This window comes from Podarcis melisellensis (genome assembly GCF_964234715.1).
Source record: "Podarcis melisellensis genome assembly, chromosome: 7".
Classification (NCBI taxonomy): Eukaryota; Metazoa; Chordata; class Lepidosauria; order Squamata; family Lacertidae; genus Podarcis; species Podarcis melisellensis.
The window spans coordinates 29,314,578-29,327,626 of record NC_138539.1 but is presented as its reverse complement, the minus strand read 5'-3'; the positions used below and the strand labels follow the sequence as shown (position 1 = coordinate 29,327,626).

At 42.8% G+C, this 13,049-nt stretch overlaps 1 protein-coding gene and 1 long non-coding RNA gene across 2 annotated transcripts in view; one reads left to right on the top strand and one right to left on the bottom strand.

Annotated features, from left to right (window-relative positions):
- Positions 1-13,049, bottom strand: part of LOC309374744 — a 39,217-nt gene that overhangs the window by 14,623 nt on the left and 11,545 nt on the right. The window lies entirely within an intron of this gene.
- MRPL53 (mitochondrial ribosomal protein L53) lies at positions 7,601-11,863 on the top strand. The gene is made up of 3 exons (XM_081919917.1): positions 7,601-7,773; positions 8,947-9,059; positions 11,550-11,863. Exons 1-3 carry the CDS (start codon positions 7,673-7,675, stop codon positions 11,675-11,677), a joined length of 342 nt encoding a protein of 113 aa, XP_081776043.1. The 5' UTR covers positions 7,601-7,672; the 3' UTR covers positions 11,678-11,863.

Below are 13,049 nucleotides of genomic sequence, written 5' to 3'. Positions count from 1 at the left end.
AAACTGCAGAGACAATGAAACTTGACTTACTTACAGAGTGGTAAAGGTAAAGGGACCCCTGACCGTTAGGTCCAGTCGTGACCGACTCTGGGGTTGCGGCGTTCATCTTCCTTTATTGGCCGAGGGAGCTGGCGTACAGCTTCCAGGTCATGTGGCCAGCATGACTAAGCCGCTTCTGGAAAAGCTAGAGCAGCACACAGAAACACCGTTTACCTTCCCGCCGGAATGGTACCTATTTATCTACTTGCAGTTTGACGTGCTTTTGAACTGCTAGGTTGGCAGGCGCAGGGACCGAGCAACGGGAGCTCACCCCCTCACGGGGATTCGAACTGCCAAGCTTCCGATTGGCAAGCCCTAGGCTCAGTGGTTTAGACCACACTGCCACCCACGTCCCTGGTCTGTACCAAGCCCTAAATGAATCAGCACTAATGCAATGGTGGGTATTCATAGGGGAAATTACAAGTATGACCAGATTCCTTACAATCTCATTCAGTGGTTAGACCCCCACCCTCAAATTGTGTTTCTCTAAGGAAATGACCTCACACAAACAAAAGCATTGCACCACAAAAACTGTTAAATTGGTTTCTTAAAATTGCAAAATGGTAAATGTGCTTAATTGGTATTGATTTTCTATGGCTTCAGTAAGACTTTTGAAATACTGTATAGTCACCTTCAATAAATCAGAAAGCAGGGAGCTCAGCACTATCAACATCTTTCCAAGGCTTTTAGTAGCTAGAAAACAAAGTATGAAAGTCTTTTGAAATATGCTACTGATCTCTCTCTCTATATATAAATGTATGTTATATATCAGGGTGGTTTGTTTTATTATTGCAGCTTGCAGTATTGAAGTCATGGCACATTTTCCTCATGAGCATTAACTAAAACCATTAAGGCCTTCATTTATTTAATGCAACTGAAAATTCTTCTACTGTATTTCAAGGGGAATTTATTCAACCAATTAATACACCATTTAGGTTTCCTGCAGTTTCTTATAATGCCGCACAATGCAGCAATTCTACATTTTCCCCCTTCAGTTATATCAGCATAAGAGCTAGAGGAGACGGGATGCTTATTTTGTTAATTTCATTTGTGAATCGCTTCCCATAAAAGCGATTTAGCAATAAAAGCATATATAAAAACAATTTCAAGTCCAATACAGATACGGAGAAAAACCTTCACTTAAAAGTCCTGTTGGGACAGGAAGGTATTCAATGGGCATCCCGAAAACAGTAAACGTGAAGCCTGTAACTGACATATAATGAGAGAGTATTCCATAGGGTAGATGCCACCACAGTAAAAGCCCAAACACCGGCTCCCTCGGCCAGTAAAGCAAGATGAGCGGCGCAACCCCAGAGCCGTTCACGACGTAACTGTCAGGGGTCCTTTACCTTTTTATAGACCATGGGTAGGCAAACTAAGGCCCGGAGGCCAGATCCGGCCCAATTGCCTTCTAAATCCGGCCCACGGATGGTCCAGGAATTAGCGTGTTTTTACATGAGTAGAATGTGTCCTTTTATTTAAAATGCATCTCTGGGTTATTTGTGGGGCATAGGAATTCATTCATTCCCCCCCCCTAAAAAAAATATAGTCTGGCCCCCACAAGGTCTGAGGGACAGTGGACCCGCCCCCTGCTCAAGAAGTTTGCTGACCCCTGGTATAGACAGTGGTTGCCACATCCATTCTAAATTTAGCAAGTAGAACCAAGTGTTATGATACTTACTTTACAGGGCTGTTGTGAGAATTCCAACTTGGTAATTCAGCTGAAATGCTTTGAACATGCAAAAGCACAACAAAACATTGGGTTTTTAAAAAAAATTCTACTCCAACCACAACTACATTTATTTACTGCTTTCCACAAGATGTCTCAAAGCCACTTAGAAGCCCATGAAATACAAAACAACTTGATAATCAATTAAAAACCAAGACACATAAAAATACAATAAAACTAAGTTCCTGAATATTCTCATCCAACAATCTCTATAAAAAGCACAAATCCTACCCCACACCACTGAATGATAACCGCCACCATACGGTTAAGTTAAAACATAGCAGGACCCAGGTTAATGGTTCAAAGTTGTGGGTAAACAAAAACGTTTAAGCCTGGCACCTAAAAGCTGACAATGTTTCCCTGGAGAGAACACCCCACAAGTAGGGAGCCGCCAATGAAAAAGGGTGTTCTTGCATTGCCACCTGCCGCAGCTCCCTTCACATGCAGAAGCCACTGCTGCTGCTGATCACAGAAATATTACAGTGGGAAGGCCGGGTGGCTGGGAGAAGGGGAGACAGCCCGTCAGCAATGTGCAGAGCTGGTATCTGCTTCAAACTGACAAAACTGTTGTCCTCTTCTGTACAGTGGTACCTCGGGTCACAGACGCTTCAGGTTACAGACGCTTCAGGTTACAGACTCCACTAACCCAGAAACAGTACCTCAGGTTAAGAACTTTGCTTCAGGATGAGAACAAGAAATCACACGGTGGCAGTGGGAGGCCCCATTAGCTAAAGTGGTACCTCAGGTTAAGAACAGTTTCAGGTTAAGAACGGGCCTCCAGAACGAATTAAGTTCTTAACCCGAGGTACCACTGGACAGGAAATCCTGTACACATCTGCATAGATGTACACAAAATCCTGGACAGGATTTTGGTTAAATGCAAAGTGGCCTCAGTACAGTGGCACCTCAGGTTAAGTACTTAATTCGTTCCGGAGGTCCGTACTTAACCTGAAACTGTTCTTAACCTGAAGCACCACTTTGGCTAATGGGGCCTCCTGCTGCCGCCGCACCGCCGGATCACGATTTCTGTTCTCATCCTGAAGCAAAGTTCTTAACCTGAAGCACTATTTCTGGGTTAGCGGAGTCTGTAACCTGAAGCGTATGTAAACCGAGGTACCACTGTACTCTGAAACTTGGGTCTTCAAATGGGATCACTCTCCTTACCGTCTGTGAACGCAGGAAGCTGGCTTTATCGTTGTCCTATCTTGCTTGTGTTTGCTACACTGATTAGGATGGGCTTTATTGGGCTTTCGCACAGGAGTCTCTTACAGCCCTACCTGGAGATGGTGTGGATTGAACCTGCATTCAAAGATGATGCTCTGCCATGGAGGTACGGCCCTGGGCCCATTAATCAAGTGCACATAGAAAGACTTGCTTGGAGTGTGTAACACAGCTGTGGCATTTTCCCTGAAATCACGCGAAAAGGAGGAAAGGAAGAAAATCAATTATCGTAAGAATTCAGAAGCATTTTAAAGCTCTTGTATTCTGGAAAACACCATGGAGTGAATTTATTGGTCACTTCCCAACATTCCATGGACCAAAGACTTTGGAATCCATGCTCATGCCAGGAGCACATTTTTGAAAGTGCTGCATACCAAAAAGAAAGTCACCATCATTTCCAGAATTTCTCTGCCATTATGCCTTTTGAAATCCTGCACTCGCAGACCACAGAATACTGGAACAGGCAGCCTGATCCTCTGCACATTGATTTGCAAGCAAGTCCGCCTGAGTTCAGTGGCGCAACAGCTCACCATTCAATGTGCCTAGCACTGAAGCCTCACAACTTTGCTGACTGCAACTTCCTTAATGCAATCATTGCTCACAAAAGTGCTTTCTTCTAAAGTCCCAAAGTCCAATTCCTTGATTTAGAGCAGTCCATATATCTAAATATATAACATTTAGCAGCACTGATACCAAAGTACAGCTTAAGGGGATGAAAACCAACAAAAATAAGGCAATATTCTTCTTACTTTGTTGTAGAATCTATGATTAGGAAATCTTTTGCCCGACTGTGATGCGGAGAATTTCTAGAACTCAGGGGAAAGGGCAAATAAGACACATTGGCATTTCTAACTGATGAGAATACGTGAAGCTGCCCATATACCAAGTGAGAGCTTTGATCTAGCTCAGTATTATTCTCACTGACTTGTTTTCTGATGCCATCAGGAGATCTCACCTGAATTCATAACTTTTGGGCCATGTCTCACCTCGCCTCTTTGCAGTATTGATAGTCCCAAGGTGACATATATCTTATTCAGAGAAGGGCCAAGCAAGGTCATAAATAAGTAATATCAAATGATACATCTCAGGCCAGAGAGACACACTTGTAACACAACTCGTCATCAACAGAACCAGCAACAAGCAGCAGGGCAGCAATTTAGTGAAATGAAAAATGGGAGACTGGAAGCAAGCATAAGGCAAAATCAATTGTCAGTGTTGCAGGAACACAAAAGCGTTCCCAAACACGTCAGCTGAGAAGTCTCACTCTTCTTAAGCGTAGTAGATTAATTAACCAGACCTGAGAGAAAAGTAAAGCAGCAATGCCAAGAAAAGATGTTCCCAAAGATATAATAAGACAGGCTGGGATTTAATATATAAAAAGTCCTGGCTCTTTACCTGACATGGGCGTGTGAAACAATTATGAAGATTTGCTAATTGCAGCATCACACTTCACCTGTGGAGTTCTGAAAGAAAAAGAAAGTGCAAAACCAGGAAAGAGGACCACAGGTCTTCAGTGGGACACACCTGCACTCACAAGCAAGATTGCCAGTGGAACACAAACTCTCCATGAAAAGGGATGGAGGAAATGTAGTCTGAGAACTGTTCTATTTCATAAATGGGAACCTTAAGGCCTACACCAGGGGCGCTATCCCAATGTTGTTAGACTACAACTTCCCATAATCCTTGCTCATTGTCCAATGCTGACTGGGGCTGATTGGAGTTCAGCAGCATCTTTATTTTTTATTTATTCAAACAATTTATATGCCACTTAGCTACAATAGTCTCTAAGCAGTTTACAAAGGGACAATAAAGAAAACAGTCAAAACTTTTAACAAAATCAAGCATCAATTAAAATATCTGCTGGAATAAAAAAGTATTCAGTAGGTGTCCGAAGTTCAGGAGGGAAGGGGGGTCTGTCTGACAAACTGGGAATTCCTTAAAATAGGGTCCACAACACTATATGCACAGCTTCTGGAGAATTTTGTGGCCATCCCTGTTTTACTTGTATGCTGGCTATCCTGCCCCAGACACCTCAGAACCAGGTTATCTGATTAACAGGTTAATTTATTAACAGACCACCTTCTCTCATCTAAGTCCTCCAGGTCACTGCAATCTACTGGTGATGCAGTAAATGCTCTAGACAGATTACAGCTTCCCATCTCAGATGCATATTTTATCTATTTAATTATTCGTCCTCCTTAAAAATAATAATTCTGCCTTTCAGAATAAAATCTCAGAAAGCTGCTATTTTTATGTATTGTGGCGATCGATTGTATTATTTTTTTATTCTACAATACCTAGTACAACATCCACTTTTTTGGGAGGGGGGAATGACAATAATTGCAATAGGTCATATACAATATTCAGGAAGGAAAGTCTGTAAAGCTTTTCTCACTCAGAAATGCCCCCTGCTCCAATAAACAAAAACTACTGAAGTACATTGAGCCATTGTTTTAATAACTTGTGGAGGAATAGCCATGTTAATCTGTTATAGCAAGAAAAGCCAATAGATTTAATGTGGCCTAAGCTATCATGATCTAGAGTCACTTCATACACCTGATTAAGTAGGCTCTAACGCCAAGGCTGCAAGTTCGATCCCCATAAGGGACAGCTGCATATTCCTGAATTTCAGGGCGTTGGACTAGATGATTCTCAGGGTCCCTTCCAACTCTATGTTTCTATGATACAGTCCAAGGAAGTTTATGTCACAATAAAGCTATGCATCATAAGAGCCTTCATCATTTAGCAAATACATGTAGAGTGGGTCTTCTGCCATCTTGTGGCAGAAGGGTTACATGTGTTCAATAGATGCTCATCTATTTCAACTGGAGCCATTATTTAGTAAGTTCAGAGTGCAAGGGTTTGTTTTTTTGGTGGTACAAGCAGCTGTGGTACATGATTCCAAAGCTGACCCCGGGATCCTTTGCAGTGAAATAAACCATTGGTCTTTCACTGGTGGGTCAGGACTCCCTATTGGGCTGTGGCCTTGTCTAAGGCAGGTTGAAGCAAGCCACACTGCCACCATACAACATATATTGTAGAAAATGAAGAAATGAGTCCACAATTGCACATAGGGGTTAAAGGTGGGTCCCAGGTCTTTAGAAGTTGAAGACTGCTATAATATAGGATGATGGAGCACAGCTCACAATCCAACAGTTGCCCAACTTGCACATTTCCTCACACAGTCCAAGCGCTGCTCAGACTGGTTTACTCTGGGACTTTGGAGGGAGTCCTGGCATCCATCACTTGCAATGTGTGCTGCTACCTCAAGTGACTGCTTACATACAATTAGAAGGGCCCTGATTTTTATTTTATTTTTTACAAAAAGCTTTCTGGAAAAATGGTAGCATACATATTATTATTTTTTAAAAAACTCACTCAAGTATCCATGTTCTCATTCATCAAAGCCTGTCTATCCTCCCTTTTCTATAGAAATGTACTGACTCCCCCCCCCCCTCGTATATTAGCTATTTTCCAAATCCTTAAAAACCAGTTCTGTTTTCTAGGCATTTATGACTATGACTATGCACAGTTTTGATGCTACAATAACAATAAACACTGTACAAATCCCAGTTTGGTTATTTAATTTTCTTCTCTATTATAATCCTCAATGTGACTCCTGGGGATTAATTCTCATGGAACTCAGTGGATTTACGTTTGAGTAAACCTGTTTAGGAATGCACATAAGCTTCAATAACACTACCATTAGGTCTAGAAGAAACCTGATAAGTAGACAGGTTTGCCCTGAAGAACGCCACCCTCCATACTAGTCCACAAAAGTTTACATATTGATGAAATTGTCAGATTTCAACAATTCTTTGTTGGTTTTTGCTGCAATGGACAAACAAATTACCCCTCTGGAAATGCCAACGTATTAGGTGTCTGTGGGTTTTGTTTTTTAAATGAAGAGTTATTCATGGCCCCTCTTCCCAGGGGAAGAGCTGATTCGGCTGATTGAGGCGAAGAAAAAGACGCCCCACTACCCCTCCCATTTGATGTACAAGTTGGCTAGAATAGCTGAAACTTATCGATGCTGGAGGGCATCCTGCTCTCACAGTGGCCAACCAGATGCCTGTGGGAAACTGCAAAAGCAGGATTCGAGCACAAGAGCACTCACCTCTCCCATGGCTTCCAGAAACTGGTATTAATATTGTTTTATTTTATTTATTAATTTTGTATCCCACCCGTCATTCGGAGATCTCAAGCATGGGGTTGGCCACTGCGAGAGCAAGATGCCGGGCTAGATGGGCCAGCACGTTTTTATTTTCTTAGCTTCACAGGTGAGAAACTCTGCAGTGTATGGTCTTCGCTCACCTGCTGACTCCAGGTGAGAGAACTCTAAGAAGTAAGGATCACGGCGTGCGAAAACTCCTGATCCAGCAGGGCTTTCCTTTTGTCATGATGCTCCCTTGACCCCGCTCTTTAAAGTTATTCTCAAAGAACCGAAATGCCAATTCTGGGCTATCCCGGCGCAACAAAGAGCGAAGTTCAACAGAATTCCCACGGAATGGAACAAACTGTAAAGCCCAGAGCTGCTTGACTACATTTCCCGGCAGGCCGCGCGCGCGGGGAGGAGCCCTCGTGCTGAACGCGGCGAGAGGGTTTCTGGGAACTGTAGTCCTTCCGGTCGCTCAGAGGGCAAGGCGCTTGCTCTTACCGATCCTACCGGAGGGAGGGAGGAAAATGTCGTTCGTGGTGCCGAAAAGGGCAGGGGTGACGCTCAAGCAGGTGAAGAGCGTCTTGGTCGCCTTCTGCCCCTTCGAGTCCAACGTGGAGAGCACCAGGTGAGGAGATGCCAGGGGGTTGGGATCCACTGGATCCGAAACAGGACTCCCCCACCCCCGGAGCCATTCATCCCAGGGCACTGATGGGCAAGCCATGCACACAACCTGCACGAAATACACGTGGCATCGTAGGCACGTTTTGCCCATTCTGATGGTAGAATCTGGCTCCCAATGCTGGGCTGCGGTTCCTTAGTACTGGGGGTGCAAAGTACTTTTATATACTTTTATAGGCTGAGAATCGGCCCTAGCCTGATTTTTTTAAATAAACGATTAGCAGGACTCATATATTTCTGACCGTTTTGCTGCTGTGCCTTTGCCCTGCTGCATGGCAGGCAGTAATTCAGCTGGTGTAGGATAGGGCCTTTTCTCCTAAGCAATGCAGGAAGGAGAGAAAGAGAACTTCTGTTGAATTTCTACCTGAGATCATGCATAGCTTATACAAAAAACAAACAAAACAAAACCCTGCCATGCCACTCCTAAATTATTGTTAGACCTAACAGAAGTATGATGTTGGGCATAGAAGGTAAACTTTTGTACCCTGTGCTACTCACACCTTGTTTAAGTTGCTGCTTCTGCAGTGTTGGCATGCTAGCATTCCACTCCTCTACTCCATGCCCCAGTCCAGGCTCTTAATGCCTGGTATGTTGACTCTGAACATGCATTTTTAACAAGGTGCGTGCTTGATATGCTATACAGATATGTTTCCTTATATGGCTTGCATCCTGATTAAGTCATGTCCAGTACTAATAATCACACTCTGTCTTAATCCAAAATGACTGAGTTAGATATTTGCCTCCTTCACCCTGAGCTCTTTCAAGAAGGAGGGCAGGATATAAATTCAATAAATAAAATGTAAATAATTCTACACCGGAGTGCTTTGAGCAATTGGTATGGCAAGCTACTAAACTGCAAGGATTTTTTTGTTTTTATTTGTTTTTGTAACTTGTAAGACTGTATTGTCTGTCTTATGTTTCAGAGCTTTGCTGTATGTATATTTTTGATTTTGGCAGCTGATATTATTACATTGTTCCACTCTTATTCTTCCTATGAAGTGTTTTGTGGATTGTTGAGATAAAATCTTTAGACTAAAAAAATTGTTCATTGTATTGTATACTTCTAACTGCTATGTTGTTGATAAAATATGCTATGATCTATATTTCTGAACCTTTTCAGAAATTTCCTACAGTGTCTGTATACAAAGAAAGCCTTTTTATCCAACAGCAACTGTGAGGTGAAAACAGATGTAAAACACGATGGGTCTGAACCAGTAATTGACGTCGTATTTGGTAAGGAAGCATTCCTGTTTTGTAAACCAAAGCCGAGATGGTCAGCTGGTAGCCTTTTGGCCAGATGAACCCCCTCTAAATAATTTTCTGCTCCCTGGAAGCCTCCCTATTCAAAAAGCTGTAAAGCTGTAAAAAGTTTCCGCTATTAATGTGGCGTCTCCTTTTTGGATTTTGCATATACAAGCAGGTCCCCCTTTACAAACCCAATGCCTTCCCTGGAAATCGTTTGTCAGGCAAGTGTTTGCATAACCGAGTCCATGGTTTCCAGTGTTTCCCATGGAAACTTGTCTAATGTCTGCTCCCTTTCCCCGCACTCTCCATAATTTGTTCCTGAAATGGCTGTAACCAATCAGCAGAAGAGAGGCAAAGGAAAAAAAATGGATTTGCCCGATCTCTCTCACTGTCTGATTTATCAGATTTTTCCTGCACTCTGACTTGTCTGCGTTCACTCCCCTGTCCAAAAGTGGCTACAGCTGACCAAGCAGGGGAAAAACCAAGGAAGTCGGATGTTCAGATAAGTGAATCTGTGGAGCGTTTAGCAAGGTTTTGGCATAATTCTGCAAACATTATTATGGAACTGACCACTCTCAGTTCCTAAAACTACAGAGGCTAGCCATCCCTGTCCTAAAGAAGTTGGGGATCTTCTGTGGCTTTCAAATTCAGAAAAATGGGTCCAAACTTATTTTACTTGTGGGATCTTAATGGAGGAAGAGCTCAACATTTTACCCAGTGTTTCGGACCATTTATGCCTCTTGCCTCAAATGCCTTTACTTGAAAACCTTTTTATTTTATTTTAACCATCTTTGTTGCTATTCTAGGAAGTACCTCTGATGTGTAAATACATTGGCTTGGTGATCAGAGTATTACTTTCTTTCCCTTGGTTTCTGCAAATTCCCACCTCACTCCTGAAGCAGTGCTAGATGGCAAGAACTCAGTTCTGCAGGTTGCTTCTGGCAGCAAGGTTGTAACAAAGTTTGGAACTACTATCTGCCGTATCTGTGCATTGTCAGTTAAGCCAGGAAGATAAAAGGAACTGAGAAAAGTATACTTCCAATGGCAGTGTGCTTTGACTCCACTAGATGGCTCATGGTAGCTTTTGGAAAAAACCAGTAGCCTCACTGGATGCTGTTCATTCATGATGAACCACAGTAAGCTAGCACATCCACACCATACAGTTAAAGCACATGGCTTCCTTCCAATAATCGTGGGAACTGTAGCTTACTCCTCTCATAGATCAATTCTCAGCACCCTTAACAACCTGCATTTCTCAGGCATCTTTGGGGGAAGCTGTAGGCGCCAAATGTATGGCGATGATGTGATAAAAGCCTGGTTTGCCATCGCATTCAAACCTGAGCAGAGTTCTATTACAAATTAAGCTGCTCTAATGGGAAGGTTAGTGTGCAACAACACACCATAAAAAACCACGTCACTGACAGATAGGCATGCAAGGTTAGTGAGGGAGGAGGAGGATTTGACACAGGGTTGTAGTTTGCACATTACTAATCTTTGAAATGTGAAGTTCTGCCCTTATATATAATACATGTCTATTCGAAAGTCCGTTGAGTTCAGTGGGGCTTACTCGTAGAAAATTATGTTTGCTCTTCACCCCTTTCCAAGACCCTTAATTCATGAGCTGTGTGGTCACTGTAGCTGGCCATCTGTAACTTCCATTATCAGAAACAGTGAGAATAGCTTTCAGATAATGGAATATTGGGGCAGCCGATTTCTGTCATTAACTGTCTCACGTTATATTTTCAATAAGTATATTTTATTGTTCCAGCCAAAGGCCATGACAAGTACATACTGCAACAAATCAGTAATATAATACTAAGATATACAGTGTGAAAGGAGGCACCTAAAATATGGGGGGGGGGCAGGAACATAATTAATGAATAAGCTCTACCTCCCCCCCTTTAGTTCTATCTCTGTTCTATTCGCAAAGTTAGTAGCCCTTAAAACCTAAGCACCAGTTTTTCATATGTCCATGATCTTACTTGCAAATTTAGACTGTTTTCATGTCAAACACTTGATGCAGACCCAGGCAAGATCCAGAGAACTGCAAGGTTGTTTCCATATAGACCATTTGGAAGGGATCCACATTCCTAAAGCATCTTCACCCCAGATAAATCACTCAGGAGAGTCTGTGCACTTCTGGTGAACAAATGTCAAAAAGCAGGAGAGCGCCAATGTTTGCTGTTTTTGAGTCCTGTCAAGGTTCTTTAGGTGTAGACTTGGGAGTTCTGTGGTGCCAGCCAAGTTCTCTCACTACTCCGTTTTGAAGGGCATGGTACAAAGAATGATCTGCAGCCATATATATGTACACACACAGTATACATATGTAGTGCTTGTGGCGTTTTAATACACCTGTAATGTTGCTTTCTAAAAATCTGGAACATTTAACCAAGAACATTCATCTGATGTTGTCATGTAGAACTTGGTTGATTGCTTTTTGTTTTCCTTCTGTTCTAAACTATGTTACTTCTTTTGCAGCCGACGGTGACAGACTGATCATGAAAGGAGCCAACTTAACTATTAGAGAAATGTTAAATGCCTTCAACTCTAGGTGTGAAGCCAAAGAGAATATGGCACAAGAGAAAGCTCAGAAAAAGAGTGCCTGAAAGTCAACCACGGAATAGTTAAGATGTTTCATGTGAACTCGTGAAAACTGTGGTGCAACTTCTTCCCTTGGAATGACAGCCAGGACTTTACCAAGGTGGATGCAGTCAGAATGCAGATTGGTCCTGACAAATTGCTGAATGATGTCTTTGACCTTTTCTTTAAAGATAAAACTCCATGCAAAAGAATTGATTATGCAGTAGTCTCATGTGTTGTTCGTGTTATTCAGACTTCTTGGAGCAAGGGGTTTAAGAATGATAACATTAGCTATGAGACAGTAGACATCTGCTGTGGCACATAGGAATTGTAGTAGCCTTTTCCCGACAATTTGTTGTCGCTAAGAAAATTAGTTTCCTTCAAGACTCCTACAGCTATAGCAGAGAATGTATGTTGTTTCCATTGAGCGAAATCTCTTTCAGGACCAAAAGGGAGTAATTGCACAATTTGCAGAGTGATTAATTTTAGGTAAAGCAATAAAGGTATGCAGAGCAATCAAGCGCCAGGCTGGGCAGCAGTACGACCTGACAGGGTAGCGGAGCCACCAACACACACACACACCCCAGCCCAATCGTTCATGCCAACCAGGGCAGAAGGCAGGGAAACAGGAAGAAACCTGAACCTGGCGAAGCAATCAGACTCAGATTGGGCCCAATTCTGTCAAGGGGCAGCAACGGAGCTGGATCAGGACTTTCTGCAGGCTGCTGACAGCGTTACCTCCACCTACCTGAACCTTTGGACAGGATGGGGTGCTTCACACTTGCAGAGCTGCTGTGGGCTGGAAAAAGGTAGATTTACCCCATTCTCCCCACCCACCCAGTGTGACAATTTTGGAGCCTGGATTGTGCCCTAATTATTCTTTCTGCATACATCACAACCAATTTTGCTAGAGCGACTGTCCACAAAGCCAAGAGTCGCTGCTTATTTAGGGTATTTTGAAAACACTGTATAGGCACAATTCTGCAGCTTCAGAAAATTCGGTCACATGGAAGTGTTTGGTGTTTGACCATACCAAAATAATAATAATGGTGAGTTCTTTGCTTGTTTTTCTTTTCTTTTAAGGATTACAATATAAAGCTAAATTGATTCATACAGTTTTCACAGCATTATACAGCTCAGTGGAAAAATATTTAGAGGAAGAAAATTGTATGGAATTGGAGGACTGCCAAACTCAGGTTCAGAATACTACCTGGCCTGGTAATCTCTGCCCCACAGTGTGTGCATGCATGAGAATGTTTTGGCTTCTGCCAAGAGCAGGAGTGGGGAGCTGTTTTCTGTCAGAGGGTTGTAGTTTCCCTCTGGACAATTCCCCTTCTAGGTGCCATGGGCCAGTGGTGGGTGGGGCCAGAAGCAAAAGTGGGGGGAGCAACAAATGTA

Coding starts and splice junctions, on each gene's coding strand:
- MRPL53 (XM_081919917.1), top strand. CDS start 7,673: ATGTCGTTCGTGGTGCCGAAAAGGGCAGGGGTGACGCTCAAGCAGGTG. Junction 7,774..8,946: donor TCCAACGTGGAGAGCACCAG/GTGAGGAGATGC, acceptor GAACCTTTTCAG/AAATTTCCTACAGTGTCTGT. Junction 9,060..11,549: donor AGTAATTGACGTCGTATTTG/GTAAGGAAGCAT, acceptor CTTCTTTTGCAG/CCGACGGTGACAGACTGATC.